The sequence below is a fragment of the Pipistrellus kuhlii genome, unplaced genomic scaffold, assembly GCF_014108245.1.
Source record: "Pipistrellus kuhlii isolate mPipKuh1 unplaced genomic scaffold, mPipKuh1.p scaffold_m20_p_14, whole genome shotgun sequence".
Classification (NCBI taxonomy): Eukaryota; Metazoa; Chordata; class Mammalia; order Chiroptera; family Vespertilionidae; genus Pipistrellus; species Pipistrellus kuhlii.
In genome coordinates this window covers 33,818,207-33,833,855 of record NW_023425449.1, presented here as the reverse complement: position 1 = coordinate 33,833,855, position 15,649 = coordinate 33,818,207, and the positions used below count along the sequence as shown (strand labels likewise).

General features: G+C 39.4%; 1 protein-coding gene across 14 annotated transcripts in view; it reads left to right on the top strand.

Annotated features, from left to right (window-relative positions):
* The window catches only part of EYA1 (EYA transcriptional coactivator and phosphatase 1), a 293,996-nt gene that overhangs the window by 147,755 nt on the left and 130,592 nt on the right, over positions 1-15,649 (top strand). For 7 of the 14 annotated variants that reach the window (XM_036437128.2, XM_036437131.2, XM_036437126.2 and 4 more), the window contains 2 exons: positions 3,312-3,361; positions 4,864-4,991. In XM_036437128.2, coding sequence (XP_036293021.1) covers positions 3,312-3,361; positions 4,864-4,991 — 178 coding nt within the window. Of the gene's footprint in view, positions 1-2,976; positions 3,362-4,863; positions 4,992-15,649 lie in introns of those variants that run through there. The other 7 variants (XM_036437136.2, XM_036437135.2, XM_036437134.2 and 4 more) reach the window with 2 other exon arrangements.

The following is a 15,649-nucleotide window of genomic DNA, read 5'->3' as shown; positions in this document are numbered from 1 at the left end:
AAACTAGCTTGCCTGCCAACTCTATTTATTTAGATAAGTTCAGTACTTTCACTTTGAAAATTTCTTTTTGGTTTGAAGAAAGTTAAGTTTAAAATTATAGTCGTTTTGTAAAAATTGCTTCTAGCAAGCAGAAAAGCCTGTGGAAAACCCATAATTTAGACAAGTACCTACATTTTATTTGCTCTGTGCTGCTGAGATTTAGAATCCCTTTCCATTTACAGTTTACTTTTCACAGAACATTATTAACTTTTTGGCTTCATACATGATCTTCTGTCAGATGCTTTTGATTTGTAATTTAGCAAAGTATAATAAACAGTGCAAAAGTCATGAATTTTGCTCTGCATCCTGAGCTCTGTGGTAGGGAAAATGTGATAAAATGTGTACCTTAAGTCTTGTTTGATGATCCCTCAAAGCAAGTTTGCCTTCTGGAAATAATTTCTGGGGTTGAAGAGCATGGTATTAACAGATTTAATGTGGCTATTCAATGGATTGGCGAAGTACTATGTGAGGTTTAACAAAATGAGAGAGACAAATTGAACATCAACAAAAGTTACATCTGTGAAGAATTATAAATTTAATTAGAAAAAAGGCAAACTTAAAAGACCTCATTAACTAATCAGAAGTCAGAGTTACTAGTTTAGGATTCTTGAATATAAATTCTAAGAAGTTCTGCTATCTTTTTTCTCTTTGTGTTTTCAGTAGCTGTGTGCTACTCTGAGTATTCTATAGGAAGAGTTTTAAAAAGCATTAAAATGAAATGACTTCATTGTAATATAAGATGACCATTTATAATGTCCAGGGAAATATTGTTGTACTCATAGGAGCATTTGAATTAAAAATACCAGATTAGGAGAAGACAAGAAACATTAAGTTTATGGATGGGAAGTAGAAAATGTAAGCTTACAGATGTCTAACAGCATTTTTTTCTGAAAACCATGAAATATATTTTTTTCTCTCTTTTGAATGGAAATATGTCTAATTATTTTTGAAACACAAAAGGGTTTTAGACCTTGAAAATACAGAAATTTCCAGAGATCTTGTCATATATAAGAGAAAATCAACACCAATCAGAAATAGGTATTCTTTTTAGATATGTCATTATGAGAGTATGTTTCCTTACTACACTGCAATCTTGTACTACACATAAAAAACTAAAAGCATGTGAAGTGTAGCATTTTGTAAACTGTAACTAATTTTGTTCACATCTGTGTCTAATTGTTGTCTGCATTCGCATTCTTGAGAGTAGATTTATTTTTCCTGGACCGCGATGTGGATTCAGCTGACCAGCCTAAGTGAGGATTAGTTGTTTTAAAGTTATTTTGATTAAAGAGTCATTTTTAAATACAGTAACACACAACACATGGTTTAAATAATCCTTGAGACACAAAAGAATATATCTGAAGTCTACTTAATGAAATGAAGATCGTGAATGTGGACTTTCAAAAATTGTAGTGTATAAAAAGTACAGTAGAGACTGAGTTGAGTCAGCAGAAATATATTGTTTTGAAAATACATTTTTTTTTTTTTTTAGTGAGAAAACGTGTTAGAAGAATTCTTATTTGGAACTCCAATGAACAGTTTGACTTCGAAATTTAAATATGACAGGTTAAACCTCAAATATAAATATAATCAAGCTTTCAAAGTATATAATGGAACCCAAGTTATATTTCTAAGCTTATACAATCTAGCTAATGTTAAAATAGCAATGTATTTTAACACTTTTAACATTAAACAGAAAGTATGTTTTACATACTCTTTCACATAATTAAGCCAAGAGAGTTCTTAAAACTAAGTTAGTTCTCACCTATAATTTATTCCAGGTGTATAAAAGTGAGGAAAGAAAAAAAGAAAAGAAAAAGATTTATTCTTGAGGTATATCACTGCAGTTTCTAAGGGGAAACATTCCATCTTGTGTAGAACATTAATTTCAACAAAAATTGCAGAAGCCTGTTATTACCGAGAGACATACCCACGAGCATTCACATTAAATTTCCATTTAATGCCCAGGCATCTCTTAAAAATTATTTCCCATCCTGCACATACTCTAGAAAAGCATAACCTAGAAATCCCACATCACATTCCCCAAGGCATGTAGACTTGAACGGTGGTGCTTCATGCGTGCCAGCAAGCTGGTATTTCTTAATTTCAGAAATCATCATTTACAGAGACTAGGGCTCCGTCGTAGATATTTGGCCGGATAACTTTAAGGCCACGTGAGACACACCGGTTCTCAACTTGGTCCTGGACCCCTAATGCATGTCAGTTCAGGTTGAATGAAAATGCACATCAAAGGTTTGGCATCCGGGATCGTTTTGAAGGTCCTGCAGAATGCTCTCTCCAGCTGAGGCAGCAGCCTGAGCCTGGGAGCCAGCAGCCCACCTTCGCCCGAGCTGCTCACCTGCTGGTCCTTGGCGCTGGGCAGAGATGAGCAGAGGCTGCCCTGCCTGGATGGCTCGTTGTCCAGTGAAGTCCCACAACCCAGATTTCTTCTGGAGGCAACCAACAGGGACATGCTGGCTACCTGGGACCCAAACGGATGACTGTCTTACGCATTCTCTCTCTCTCGGGTTAAAAGATGGAAAATCAGATCAAAGCGAGCAGCTTCCCCTATTTTACCAGGCGTGGAGGAGTACACACACGTGGCTGCCTTTTAAATCTGCGTAGGCACAGGAGCACAGCGCTCCGGGATGGGAGCTATCAGGGTATGAAAACTTGCCTTTGCCGCTTGTAAGGAGTCCAGCAGGACTCGTTTTCCGTGAATGTGAAATGACAAGCAGTCACTATAGGAGAAAACCGGAGATAAGGATAAGAAACTGTCGGGAGTCAGGGGGTGGGCGGGCACTCGGGTTCAGCTGGTGAGAGCAGCAGATGAAAGATCCTAGGAGGATGCTGGAGGGGACCCTGGCCTGGGCCACCGCTGTGAAACACACTCGTTTTGCTACTAGCGATTTTTTTTTCCTTCCCTCCAAGCACCTTTTCCAAGCTGCCTGGGCAAGGCTGCTTTGCATGTTGATTGGGGGAGGGGTAATCCCGTTTACAGCTGTCATAGGCCAGTGATGAATCACTATCCAGTCATTTGGCCGCCGTCCCCCCCTGACCAGGGGAGGAAGAGGGTAGACCTGCAGGAGGAAACAACAGGAGAGAGACCTCAACTTAAAGACAATATGCCTTTCACTGCTGCAGGATCCTCCTTTTTCTCTTTTGGTGAAAAGGGAGCATTGTGGTTCTCAGCCATGTGCTCTGTGTAATTAAGAGCTGACACCGAAGCAGAGTTAACAACAACTTCTAACTTTTTTTACCCCTGATCACAGGTGCAAACACCTCAACCCAGTTCAGATGTTGCTGTTTCCTCAAGTTGCAGGTAAGGATATTGTTGATATTTGACATTTTGGGAGATTATACCTCTCTGTGACCCATATCTATTTTTGTCTAGTATTTCTTAATTATTGCTATTAATAGCAACAGCCTCTGCTGGAAATTACTTAGCAGTGTGTGTGTATCTGTGTGTGTGTGTGTGTGAAACATTTTGAGTATGCAGAAAGGGAATAGGAGCTTGGGTTTGAAAATGATGATGGGCTTTGGTTTCTGGAGTGAGGAAAAACTGTGACTATAAAGCAAATTTAGAAAAGAGAAATCAGATTTTAAGCCATTTCTAGTTTGGATTCAGATGACTTGAGGAAATTAAAACTCACTGTAGAAGGAAAGAAAAACGGTTCATCTTAAGCCATTTTAAATCAGTTTAAGTGCAACCTCCAAATTAAAATGACTAACTTTTAGTCTTAGCTTCATAGATAGGATATTAAACATGCCCTCCTCGCTTAAAAATACACCCACATTTACAACCAAGTAAGTGGGTCTTAGATTCTCAAAAACTTCAAAAACAAGACGGTATCTAGGGATGTTTTTAGTCACCTTAAATAAATCCTGCCTTCTTTCCTGCGATGGTAAATGCGCATGGGTAGTTGTCCAATGGCGCACATGAGTAGTGGCTTTTGTACCTTTTAACAGAAGAAGTAACTGCTGAGCCTAAGGACCTGCAGGGGAGGTGGGACTGTTTTTATAGGGGGAACACGCACGCTTGGAGCACTGAAGTGGAATTGTTCTGTCCCTGAGTGACAGTTGAGGTATTCCAAGTGCTAATGCTCACAGGACTCTGGTCCGTGGGCCTTATCCCTTTTCAATTGGGCACGCTGTGTGTAATCCACAAAGCAAACAGGAGAGCCGACATCATCATGTCTTAATGCTGCGTTTGTTTCAAGGGAAACAGAGGGACAATTAAGCAGTTTGCCAGAGTAAACACATGCAGCAGAGCTATCTCACCCTCTGTCATTAGACTTTAGGCTCCGAGTGTTTTATTTGGTTTGGGGGCCCATTAAATTACTATCGCTGGGTGAATTATAAGGGAGTACTTAGTGCTAATTTATTAGATCAAACAGATTCCATAGAAGGGTGTTTTTTTTCCTACTTGTTGACACTTTTTTTTTCCTTTAGAAAAACGATGCCTTTTTTAATGTAAAAGTAGCATGACTACATTAAAAAAAACACACATGAAATTAGGGTAATTGTCTCTTTTGATCTGTTTCCCTTGATAAGCTCTATAAGAGAAAAAAAAAGATTTTAAAAGCTCCCTGTGAACGTTGGGCTGTATAGGTAAGGCAAGTGGCTGACACCTTTCGTCACCACACGTTCGGAAAGGGTGACGGGAGGTAAAAAGTAAGGTGAAGTATTTTGGGTCTGAGGAAAGAGAGACAATGGGGCGTTTGTGAGAGTGTGTGTGCTCCAGAGGCGTCAAGTCGTTAGCGCATTACCCAGCGGCGTTATGAATGTGGTGCATCTGTCACACGGAAGGCTTCTTGTCTCTAGGTCTATGGAAATGCAGGATCTAACCAGCCCGCATAGCCGTCTGAGTGGTAGTAGCGAATCCCCCAGTGGCCCCAAACTCGATAACTCTCATGTAAATAGCAATTCCATGACTCCCAATGGCACCGAAGGTGAGTGTCTGTCTGCCTTCTCACTGTTTCCTTTGCACCTTGCTTCTTCATGACTGTGTGCTCTGTTGTTAGGTGGTTACGGGTTCAAATCCATGAAATGACTCCTCTGTTTCTCCTTATGTAATTTGACTTAATGAATCAGTACTCATTAGGAGCTGCACGTCACGAGGCTATTATAACACTACATAGATTGGTTTTAATTTGCATAGATACATATAGATGCCTATTATACACAGAGGGCATGCATAACATTTTGAACCTTTTTTGTTGTATCTCCTGCTGACCATTTTCCACAGCACCATATCAACTTGCAGTGTTTTGCTTTATGAGTAATGAAAATTTAGAATTATTTCCTTTATTTTGCTTTCACCTTTTGTTACTAAATATAAACTATTTGTTGCATGCATATAACATTGGACTGAATTGTTGTAGATATCAGTAAAATAATTTGTGTCTAGTCTTCTTGGCACTTTGGACATTAAGTTATATATTGTTTACAAATATACAACCTCATTTGGATGATATACAAACTTTGTTTGCTTCTTAAAGTTAAATAGTATGTTTAAAACAGTACTATTACAATTATTTGTGTATGATGAATACATGAATATTTATATATTCCCACTTTAATCCGCATATACATAAGTCTAAACATGTAAATACAACTATATATATATGTATTGTAAGCTGTTATTCATACTTAGATACTGTGTATATTTTAAAACTTTAGCATAAGGATCTATGACATGTTGTAATCCATTTGTTTTCACCTAAGCCTAATGAAAAATTACTTCTTCACAGATTATATGTTTGCTTATTTATTCCCTTCCAAACCTCTGTACCTTGATGAACTTAGAGCATAAGTTTCACTAGAAGTTCAATAACTTATTCATGTTAGAATTCCATCCATAAACATAATTTTCCAATCACCATTGTGATCTTTTATCACATTTCTTAAAAGTAAACAAAGCTAAATGCCATGAAATTGTTTGGTTCAGTATTCCAGTGTGTATTAGTGAAGGCTTTTGACACTATTAGTTTCAAAACTGTTATGAAATTTATGATGATAGAAAAATATAAAAATCAGCTGTTTTTCATGTGAGACATCTTAATTTTTATGCTCTGACTGTTGTTTTTAACGTGTAAATACAGGGATGGGAAAACATAGATTTACAGGGGCTTGTATGGAAAATAATAAACAATAACAAACTCTGTTTCATGTACTCACAATTTTAAACCTCTTTTTGCCCACCCTTGTAGCCTGTATTTTGCATTTAAGTAAATGCTTTCGTTACCAGTGGTCATGAAAGATGGTCACTGTCAAAAGTAGAAACTTTGCTGACCTAGCCAAAATTAATCTCTGAATAAGGTGCCTTTTCATCTGAAACTCTTTTCTTCCCATTTGCTTTCACCTTTTGTTACTAAATCTAAACTATTTGTTGCATGCATATAACAGAGAATTTTAAAATATTTAAAGGAAAACAGTCCTAGGGTTTAAGTAGATTTTATAAAGCAAATAAAAAGCGAGCAGTCATTTCTCTCTCTCCTTTGGGATTCAGACCCAGGTGGAGGGATGGCGAGGGCACAGTGCAGACTGGGGCCCACAAAGAGGTCCCTGGGCTAGTGGGCCCCACGCCAGTGTCCTTGACAGGTAGACACTGACCTTGAGCAGGCAGCCACTGACAAACGCCAGAGGGGGCCAGACACGTAACAGTTGTTCTCGTCACTGACAAATCCAAATGAGTATCATTTAGAGTAACTTAAATATATAGAAGAATACCCATGCCAAATTATTTTTGCTTAATAGGATATACCAATACATGTTGGTAGGATTAATATGAAATAATGGTCGTTAATTTTCTTATAGAGGAAGAAGTGAAGTCAGGGTGAGATGTTTCATTTTGCCATCATTCACAGGGATACTGTCTCAAATAAAATAAGCACCACACCATAATGAAACCGAGTGTGTGTGGGGACTTCCCCCTGGGGTGGCTCCGTGTGAATGATGTGAGGTTTGCGTTTTAAGGGCTTGTGGGGTGGTCATATGTTCCTGAGTATTTACACTGAATCGCTGATATCATGTTCAGATTCGGGAATATTTTTTGCACAACTAAAATAAGTTCAAAATAATAAAACATGTTGGACATGTGTGTAATCTGATGAGCCATTCCGTTCGGGAAATACTTAAAAATGACTCCTTATCCTTAAAAAATCTTAATTATCTTATATATTGGAAATGAGATGTTTAGGCCAATTTCAGATAAAGACACAGTTACTCGTTTCACTCTGTTTTCGGGGACTCTTCAGGGTGGATGTTGCAGGGGTTCTAGTTGTTAAGAGAAGCTAGGAGATGCCAAGGGTTCCAGTCGTTAAAAAGTGATGCTAGAAGACGTTAGTATTAATTGTCCAGAAAATAAAATGGGGTTTTAGTCAACTGACGGGCATATTCCGTTTTATGTCAGTATGTAGTTTGAAAATGTGGACTCAAAACTTGCCTCACGATCCCTGTTCCATGCCTGTGTAGATGCAAACAGTATTGCAAAGTTCTGGGTTATTATTCAGTTTGTGAATCAATTCATCATGCTACTTACATGTTCTATAATGCGTTGGCTTCATTCCTCGCAGTCACCACTAGAGGAGTTAAGCTTAAATGAGTGAAGTCACAATGTTTGGCAGGCTTCCCTGGGGTCTAATCATAATAGATTTCCCTGTCCTTTCTTCGAAAACCTTATTTATTTTGAAGCCAGCAGTGTTTACCAACGAATCAGAAGAATGAAAAAAAAACAAGAAATTCATTAAAATTTCAAAGAGCGTTTAAAATACCCATCACCTCCCCTAACTCCCTAACACATATTTCTTTCTAGCTTTCTAGGCCGTGATTTATATTTGAGCGACTTCGCTGCCGCCTCATTGAAGCTGGTCCCCCTTAATTAGGTCAACAGAACTTCCATGCCGTTTACCCAGTCGCTGGCTTTGCCCACATTTATATTGACTGTCTTGTCTCTCTCAGGGCCATTTTTCCTTCCTGCCACCACTTGTCCCTCTAATGAGGCTAAGAAAACATGAAAATCTCCTGTATCAAAAACCATAACTTCATCTGAAGAACAAACAAGGAGGGAATGGAATGGAAAGGCAGAGAATATTAAGTTTCTTCTTAGGTCTGCTGCCAAATTATCCTAAGACTCAATGTTTGTAGGCTCTGTACTCACAGGCCAGCGCCTCTTTTCATGGTTCATCTAAGGGATAAAGACAGACACTGAGCTGCAGCCTCAAATATTGTGCTTTTTCATATCCTAGATGAAATGGTCCTCAGTTAGAAAAGTTGTTTGAATGTTTCATGTTTCAAAACTCGCAACTCTTCATACTTGCATGTTCCATTCCAGCCTCTCTGAGTTGTTATTGTTGCAGTTAACTGTTGGTTTCACCCAGTTTATACATCTCTGAATTATAAAACATAAGTAAGTAAAAAATATAAAACAGCCTAGGTCCATGTGTGGCAAACTGCAGCTCTCAAGCCACATGCAGCTCTTTGGCCCCTTGAGTGTGGCTCTTCCACAAAATACTACGGCCTGGGTGAGTCTGTTTTGAAGAAGTGGTATTAGAAGTTTAAGTTTAAAAAATTCCGCTCTCAAAAGAAATTGCAATCATTGTACTGTTGATATTTGGCTCTGTTGGCTAATGATTTTGCCCACCACTGGCCTAAGTGAATGCTTGACCTGCATTCAGAAAAGCACTGTTAGAAGTTGTTGTTTCCAAGCGAATTCATTGTGTAGTTGCTCTTAAACAATTAAAGTTTGGCCTCGGGGGGAGACCAATGGATGGTTTTGAAAACATCAACTGTGGCTTTTCTTTTACCTGTTTTTTCTTGTCTTCCAGGATAGGATGGAGTAGAAATTTCTTGTTATGTTGTTATAGTACAATTTTTAAGACCTAGGACTTCTAGTGGTGATGCTTTTTTGATAACTGGAAATCTAGAGGGTTCCCAGTGTGTGTGTGTGTGGGGGGGTGTTCACGCGTCAGCATGGTGGAGGCTGGGTGCTGGTGTTTGTGTTGTGTAAATGTGAGAAGTAGTTGGGAAATCTCCCTTCAGAAGGGCTCAGGGCTGGAGCAGTAAAAGGGTTTTTATTTACGGACCTAATTAAGGCCTTGTTTGCAAAGCAGTGATTCTTTCCATCTTTGTTTTTCCTGGTTGTCTTAAGTCCCTGGGAGGCCATGATTGGTCCGTTCATATATTCCTGGTTTGAGTGTTTATTTTTGGTTGGGGTGGGGGATAAGGGGAGGCATGGAGAAGGGCCAAAAGGAGGTGTGAGCAAGCGGAATGAAGAGTTTTCCTGTATTGAAAACTTAGATTTATACGTAAGAAGAAGCTTAATTTTGTCTGAAGGCAGACGAATTTGCCTGTGAGTGACATAAGACCAGATGCCATTGGAATCTTCCCTGCAACTAGGGCTTCAGGAATTCCGTAATTCAGATAGTTGTTTGGAATGATATATCAGATTTCCAAGATGATAAGAGATACAATCTTGAATGAGGTGGCTAGATTTTCTGCATTTTAAGATGTATTTAATTGTAATATTGCATATTTTACGTCACAGATTAATTCAGTTGTACAAACTGGTATTACCAGGAGTTATTTTAAAGTTAATTTATCATTTCTGAAAGCTTAGAACACTAATAAGTTATCTGACATTGTTTTTCTCACTGTAATATTAATGTAGTAAAATACAGTTTTGTCCAACTGGAGTATTTTAAAGAAATCTATGTACAAGAAATATGCAAAATGGTGTGAGAGTGCATAAAATTACGGTCTGAGGCTGCATTTGAAGGCTATATTTATATTTTTGTGGTCCAATATTCTGTCGTCAATTGAAACATGGTAATATAATTTTATTGTTGCTTACATCCTGCACATGACTTTGTTTCTGGAAGATTAAGGGATATTGTGAGTTAAAGGAGTTTTCTAAGTGACATTTTTAGAGTTTGCAGCCATAGAATTAGCCTCTTATAAATTATTATTTAGCAAAAGCCAGGAAAGGATGAACATGAAAACAATTTGATACGGTTTTATGTTTGCCTATATAGAATATGAGAATAATTATCACGTGCCTATTGCTATTGTAATTAATAGTAATAATGGCTCCTTTTATGAATAACATTGGCAGTCCATTACGCTGACCATTCCCCAAGATTTATTCCATTCATCTTCACAAACTTTCCTTTAGATTGCCAGCATCATGGTTAGGAGACTGGGTTTGAATCCCAGCTCCATTTACTGGCAGTGTGAGCTCAAGCAAGCTAGTGCCTGTGTGGCTCAGTTTCCTTATCTGTAAAATGGGACCAGGCTCGCTGTGGGAATAAGTAAAACTTGTAGCACCCCTGGAGCGTACTAAGTGCTCTGTATCTACTAGCTTCTAGGCCGTATGCAAATAATAGTCACCTCTACAGTTCTCATCACTCCCTTACACATAAGAAACCGAGTCCTAGAAAGTGAAATGCCACTCTTGAAAGACACGTGGCTGTGAGGTACCACTGGTGTCTGTCCTGATCTTTGAATCAAGTTCTGAGTCCAGAGCCTGGGTTTGCAAACCCCCATGTTATTCAGCAGGGAGCACGAGGTTCCTCTCAGCTGCCTTTCCTAATACCTTCACACCAAATACCGGGGCCCGCACTGCCACATCGGTGTCTTCAGGACTGGGGAACCCCAACCCCAGCGAAGAGTGGGGGACAGAAGGGCTGATGACAGAAGGGCTTTAGTATAAGGTCAGCTCCCAGGGTCAGTGCACGCTGGACTCTGAGTTCTTGCATTTGTGAGATTTCTTCCCTGGGTCACGTGTGCACAGCATGATGCATCCACAGGGTAACTTTTAGGGGATTGTCTCTCACTAATTTCCAAAGCTTTAGGCTTCATTATAATTCCACCAGCCATCCGTCTATGCTAAGCCTCTCTGGGGATTAAATGGAGATGGGAAGTCATCTCTGCTTTTCATTACAAGTCATTTCTATGCGCACATTTGGATGGGAGCAGTACAGCTTGACTGCCTTAGTGAGTATTTTTAAGCAAGCGTTACATTTGGTCACATGTATCTTGACTTTGCAAACCAAAGGGTATGAAACAAGCACAAGTCAAAAAAGAAGTTTAAGTGGCATTTGTCGGGGGCTCCATAGGAACAGCAGTTGTCAAAGCCGGGTATTGGGGACATGCCTGGTCTGTTCCAGGAACAGCAAGCGTGCCTGGAGGAGAGAGAGTGAGGGGGTCTGAGAGAGAAAGATGGAGGAATAAAGGGGTAGCCTGTATAAGGCCTGGTAGGTTGGCATATATACTCTAGTCTAGGGGTGTCGAACTCAATCAGAGAAGGGGCCAAAATCTAAAATCCAGCCTAAATCGCGGGCCGAATGGTTTACTGAACAGTCATAAACTGTCATTGTGATGGAAACGCAGCGGAATGCAGTGATGACAGCGCGGTGCGGGCCACATTGCAAGGCCTGGCGGGACGGATTTGGCCCGCGGGCCTTGTGTTTGACACATGTGCTCTAGTCTGTTATGTAGAGCTAACTGTGTCTTCCATACTGGGAATGGGGACTGCAGTGCTGATTGCCTGCAGCTAAGCTCAGAGAGACAGGCTTCCTGATAAACAGTTTTCACCTGCTCCTAATAATGATAGTTCAGAGAATCACAGTTCTGTGGCCTGTCCCTGGTGGGCCAGAACTTTGGTATAAGCAGCAATTCATTTCCCTAAGCACATCCTATCTTTCAGGGGAAAACTTCTGGTTCCCTCCAGAGAGAGATGTGAACCTTCAGTGAGTGCTGGTATTTAGGCTAATTCTTATCCCTTCGGTCATGGATTCCTTGCTTTAAGTAATTCCTAATTTCTCATGATAGTCAAGGATCCCTTGGGGGGGGGGGGGGGGGTGTGTGTGTGTGTGTGTGTGTGTGTGTGTGTGTTTACTTGTAGTAACATCTAAGAATAATTTGCTCTCCTCTCTTTGGCTTCAGACATACAATATAATAGAGGTAGCAGGTACATAATCACAACTTTTTCATTTTCACATTAGGTAGGAAAAAAGGATCCCAAATTATATCTAACTAAAGGCTGATTATGATTATGTTCCTGGTAATTTGCTGGATTTGCAGAATTTTAGTTTTATTTCATTCCTCCGATATACTATCACACCAACAAAAGATAGATGATCTCTACCAAACACATTCCAAGGAGTTATGTTTTATTACTCCCATCACACAAATTGGAAACTTTTTTTTTTATATAAAGTGGATCAAAATCCAAAATCTATTCTATCATTGTCCCTATTACTGATAAGAGGAATTTTGCATGGAAAGAATAATTTTTAGCAAGAGAAAGAATATGGACAGATTTGACTGAATTCTTACTATTTACTGAGCGCTATTTTATCCTCACAAGAAGTTAGTGTACCTTTTATGCACCTCATTTTAAAGCATTTAGATGACTGATCTCTGTTTACACAGCTTATTATCTGAGCTGAGGTGAGAGTCAAAGGCACACGAGGCTGGTTTCAAAACCCACACTCTTCACACTGTAAAACTTGGCCTCCTCAGTAGCCAAAATGCTTGGCTCTTACTGAAGCACTTTATCTGCCTTAAAACATTCCTTTCCCTTATCTGAGAGTGTGGCCCAGCGAAGGCAACATCTATGTACATGTGTGTTTACATGTATGTGTGTACAGTCTCTAGATCAGTGGTTCCCAACCTTTCTAATGCCGAGACCCTTGAATACAGCTCCTCATGTTGTGGTGACCCCAACCATAAAATTATTTTTGTTGCTACTTCATCACTGTAATTTTGCTACTGTTAATGAATTGTAATGTAAATATCTGTGTTTTCCGATGGTAGAGAACCACAGGTTGAGGACCGTTGCTGTAGAGGTGGCTGAGGGTGGAGGTTGGTTTCTCCACATGGATAACACTTTGAGTCTGAGGTAGGAGAGCAAAGACATACTGTGCATGTGTGTGAGATGAGGGACATGAGCAAAGTGCACAGAGACGGTGCTCAGAGCCACCTTACCAGATGGTAAAGGATGTTTGGTACGCGGTTGAGGAGTTGGGATTCAGTCCTGCAGGAGCTGGGCGACCTGCAGGCTTGTAAGGAGGACGATGATGTGCTTGTGCCTGTGTTTCAGTAATGTCCCTGGGTGGTATTTTAAAATGTATTTAAGGGGTGGTGGGTGGTGAGGAGATTCCAGGTGAGAAGTACTGATGGCATTTTTATCTGAAATATATCACCATTTCTTCCAGCATAAACTTATACCTGATAATTGCCTTTTAAAAAGTAGGGAATGAATAATATTTATAATGTAGGAAAGCAGGATAGTGAGAAGATGGATTTTTTTTACTCAGACTGATCTGGGCTAGAAAGTCATAATCCAGCTGTTGACTGTCCATGTAACTGACATGTGGGTTTCCTGAGAACACAGAGGCGGGCGTTACCCTTCTGGGTTAGTGTGACGCTGTGGAATGGCCTGCCTGCTCTCTGCCTCTGCTTCCTGGTCTGTAAAAGGAAGGAAATAATGGCCCCTACCTTCAGGGTTGTGAGGATGGGTACATGAGTTGGAAAAGCACTTAGAACAGTGTGTGACTCGTAGGAAGTTCTTAAAATTCATTGCCTGCATCATCATTATCTCTCATCTCCGAACCTCTGCTTTCTCCCTTATAAAACTGGGATTGCACCTTAATCACAGGGCATCATAACAATCTAAAATACTAAGCACAGGCATTAGCATCTACTGCATGCTGAAAACATCACAGCTATTAAGTAATAATAAGTGTTGTACTTTATAGGAACATATCCAGTAGGACTGGCTATTGTAGTGTCTGCCTGGGAGGAGAGGATCTTTTCTCCTTTAAGATCCTATATGTCGCCTAAGGGCTTTGCAGGGACTGAGGATTCCAGGTGCTCAGCAAGGACCTGCTTAGTCAGTACACAGTGCAGGTAGGGTTTGTGTCTGGGTGCTTCTGGGAGCTGGTCAAGAGTGGAGATGGGGAAAGGGTGTGGTGTGAGATGTCAATTTGGTAGGTTGATTACATTTTAGGCAAGTCAACCATGTTTTCAGATTGATATGATTGAGGTTCTGAGTTCACATCAGCTCATCTGCTTCCAATCTTGGTCCGCTAGTTTATTTTACCATCTGCTAATTTGCAACACTTGGGATATTCCGGGACTTTCCTTTTGCTGTGCCTTTCACTGATTGTTCAGATGTCCATCCGAGGAATGGTGGAGGATGATAAAACCCTAATCAGAAAACATTTGACTTTCCAGTGGTGTCATAAAAGGTATGGTAATCAAAGAAATTTGAAAGTAGCCCTGTGACCCTTAGCTAGTTTTTAAAACATCTTTAAGGTGCAGTTTCCTCGTCTTCAAAATGTGACAGTTATCATAGATATATCATACAATTATGAGGAGGAGCAAGCCCTTATCACTTAGAAAGTGCTTACACAATGCCTGGCATGTAGTAGGTGCTAAATAAGTAAGTAAATAAATAAATAATAAACAAACTACTTTAAAAATTCTTACTCTTCCATGCTAAAATTCTACTTAACTATTGCCTGGCCAGAAATTGAGAATGTCCTATTGCTACCTGAGTTCTTAAAATTGGAGCAATCTTTTCATACTGTTGTGTTTTGCTTCCATTATTATAACATCCTAAAAATACTTAGATTGCATTTCAGAATTTAAACATGGGTATCTGTTAAAAGTCATTTAATGGCACATTTAAGATTCATGCATTTAATTATATATACATTTTACTTAAAAGAAAAAGAACCATGAACAAATATGAACTCTAGTTAATGATATAAATACTGAAGTGTTTAGGGGAAATATATTATGTCTGTAACTCTTTTTGAAATGCATGAAAAATATGATGGTTTTATGAGAAATAGATATGGAAAAGTAAATGGCTGGTTTATAAATGTTCACCACATAATTATTTTAACTTTTCTGTATTTAGGAATTTTTTTTATAATAAAATATGGTGAAAAAATTGAACCTAAAGTACTTAGTGTCATAGAAAGGAAGCATTTATTTAGTTTTTACTGTATAATATAATCTACCAGATTCTAATAGATATGCAGAGAGGTATGTGGCACTGTTCCTACATGGAGGAGCTCACAATCTGGTTGGAAGAGAGAGAACTTTTGAAAATTTGGCAAAAACTGAAAGGTCATAGTATGTCAATGAAATTATGAGATGAGGATTTTCAACCTGCAGCTCAAAGATCCCCAAGAGGTGCAGAGCAAGTACTGAAGACCAGCAGATTCTTTTGTTCAAAACCTTTTCAGGCCAAGAAGATGAATAGTCCACGTATCAATTAAGTTTTTCTCGCATAGGGATGTTCTGTGATATTTTTGAAAATACGGATTTTCTTGTCTGAAAATTTGCAGTAGGCTTTTGTCATTATGCAGCTTTTTCAATCAGCAGATGAAAAATAGGCTCTCATTTGGTTCTGAAATATTTTGGGTTAGAAGAGGGCTTCCTTCATTCTCGAGAAGGTTAGCAGCCACCGATCCAAACAAAAGTGCTCTCACAGTTCAGAAAAAGGAGCTCTTCAGCTCCCTGAGGTCTGGCCAGGCTTCAAGAAGGAGATGGAATCTGAGCTGAGTGTTGGGAAATGGGTAGAATTTGAATA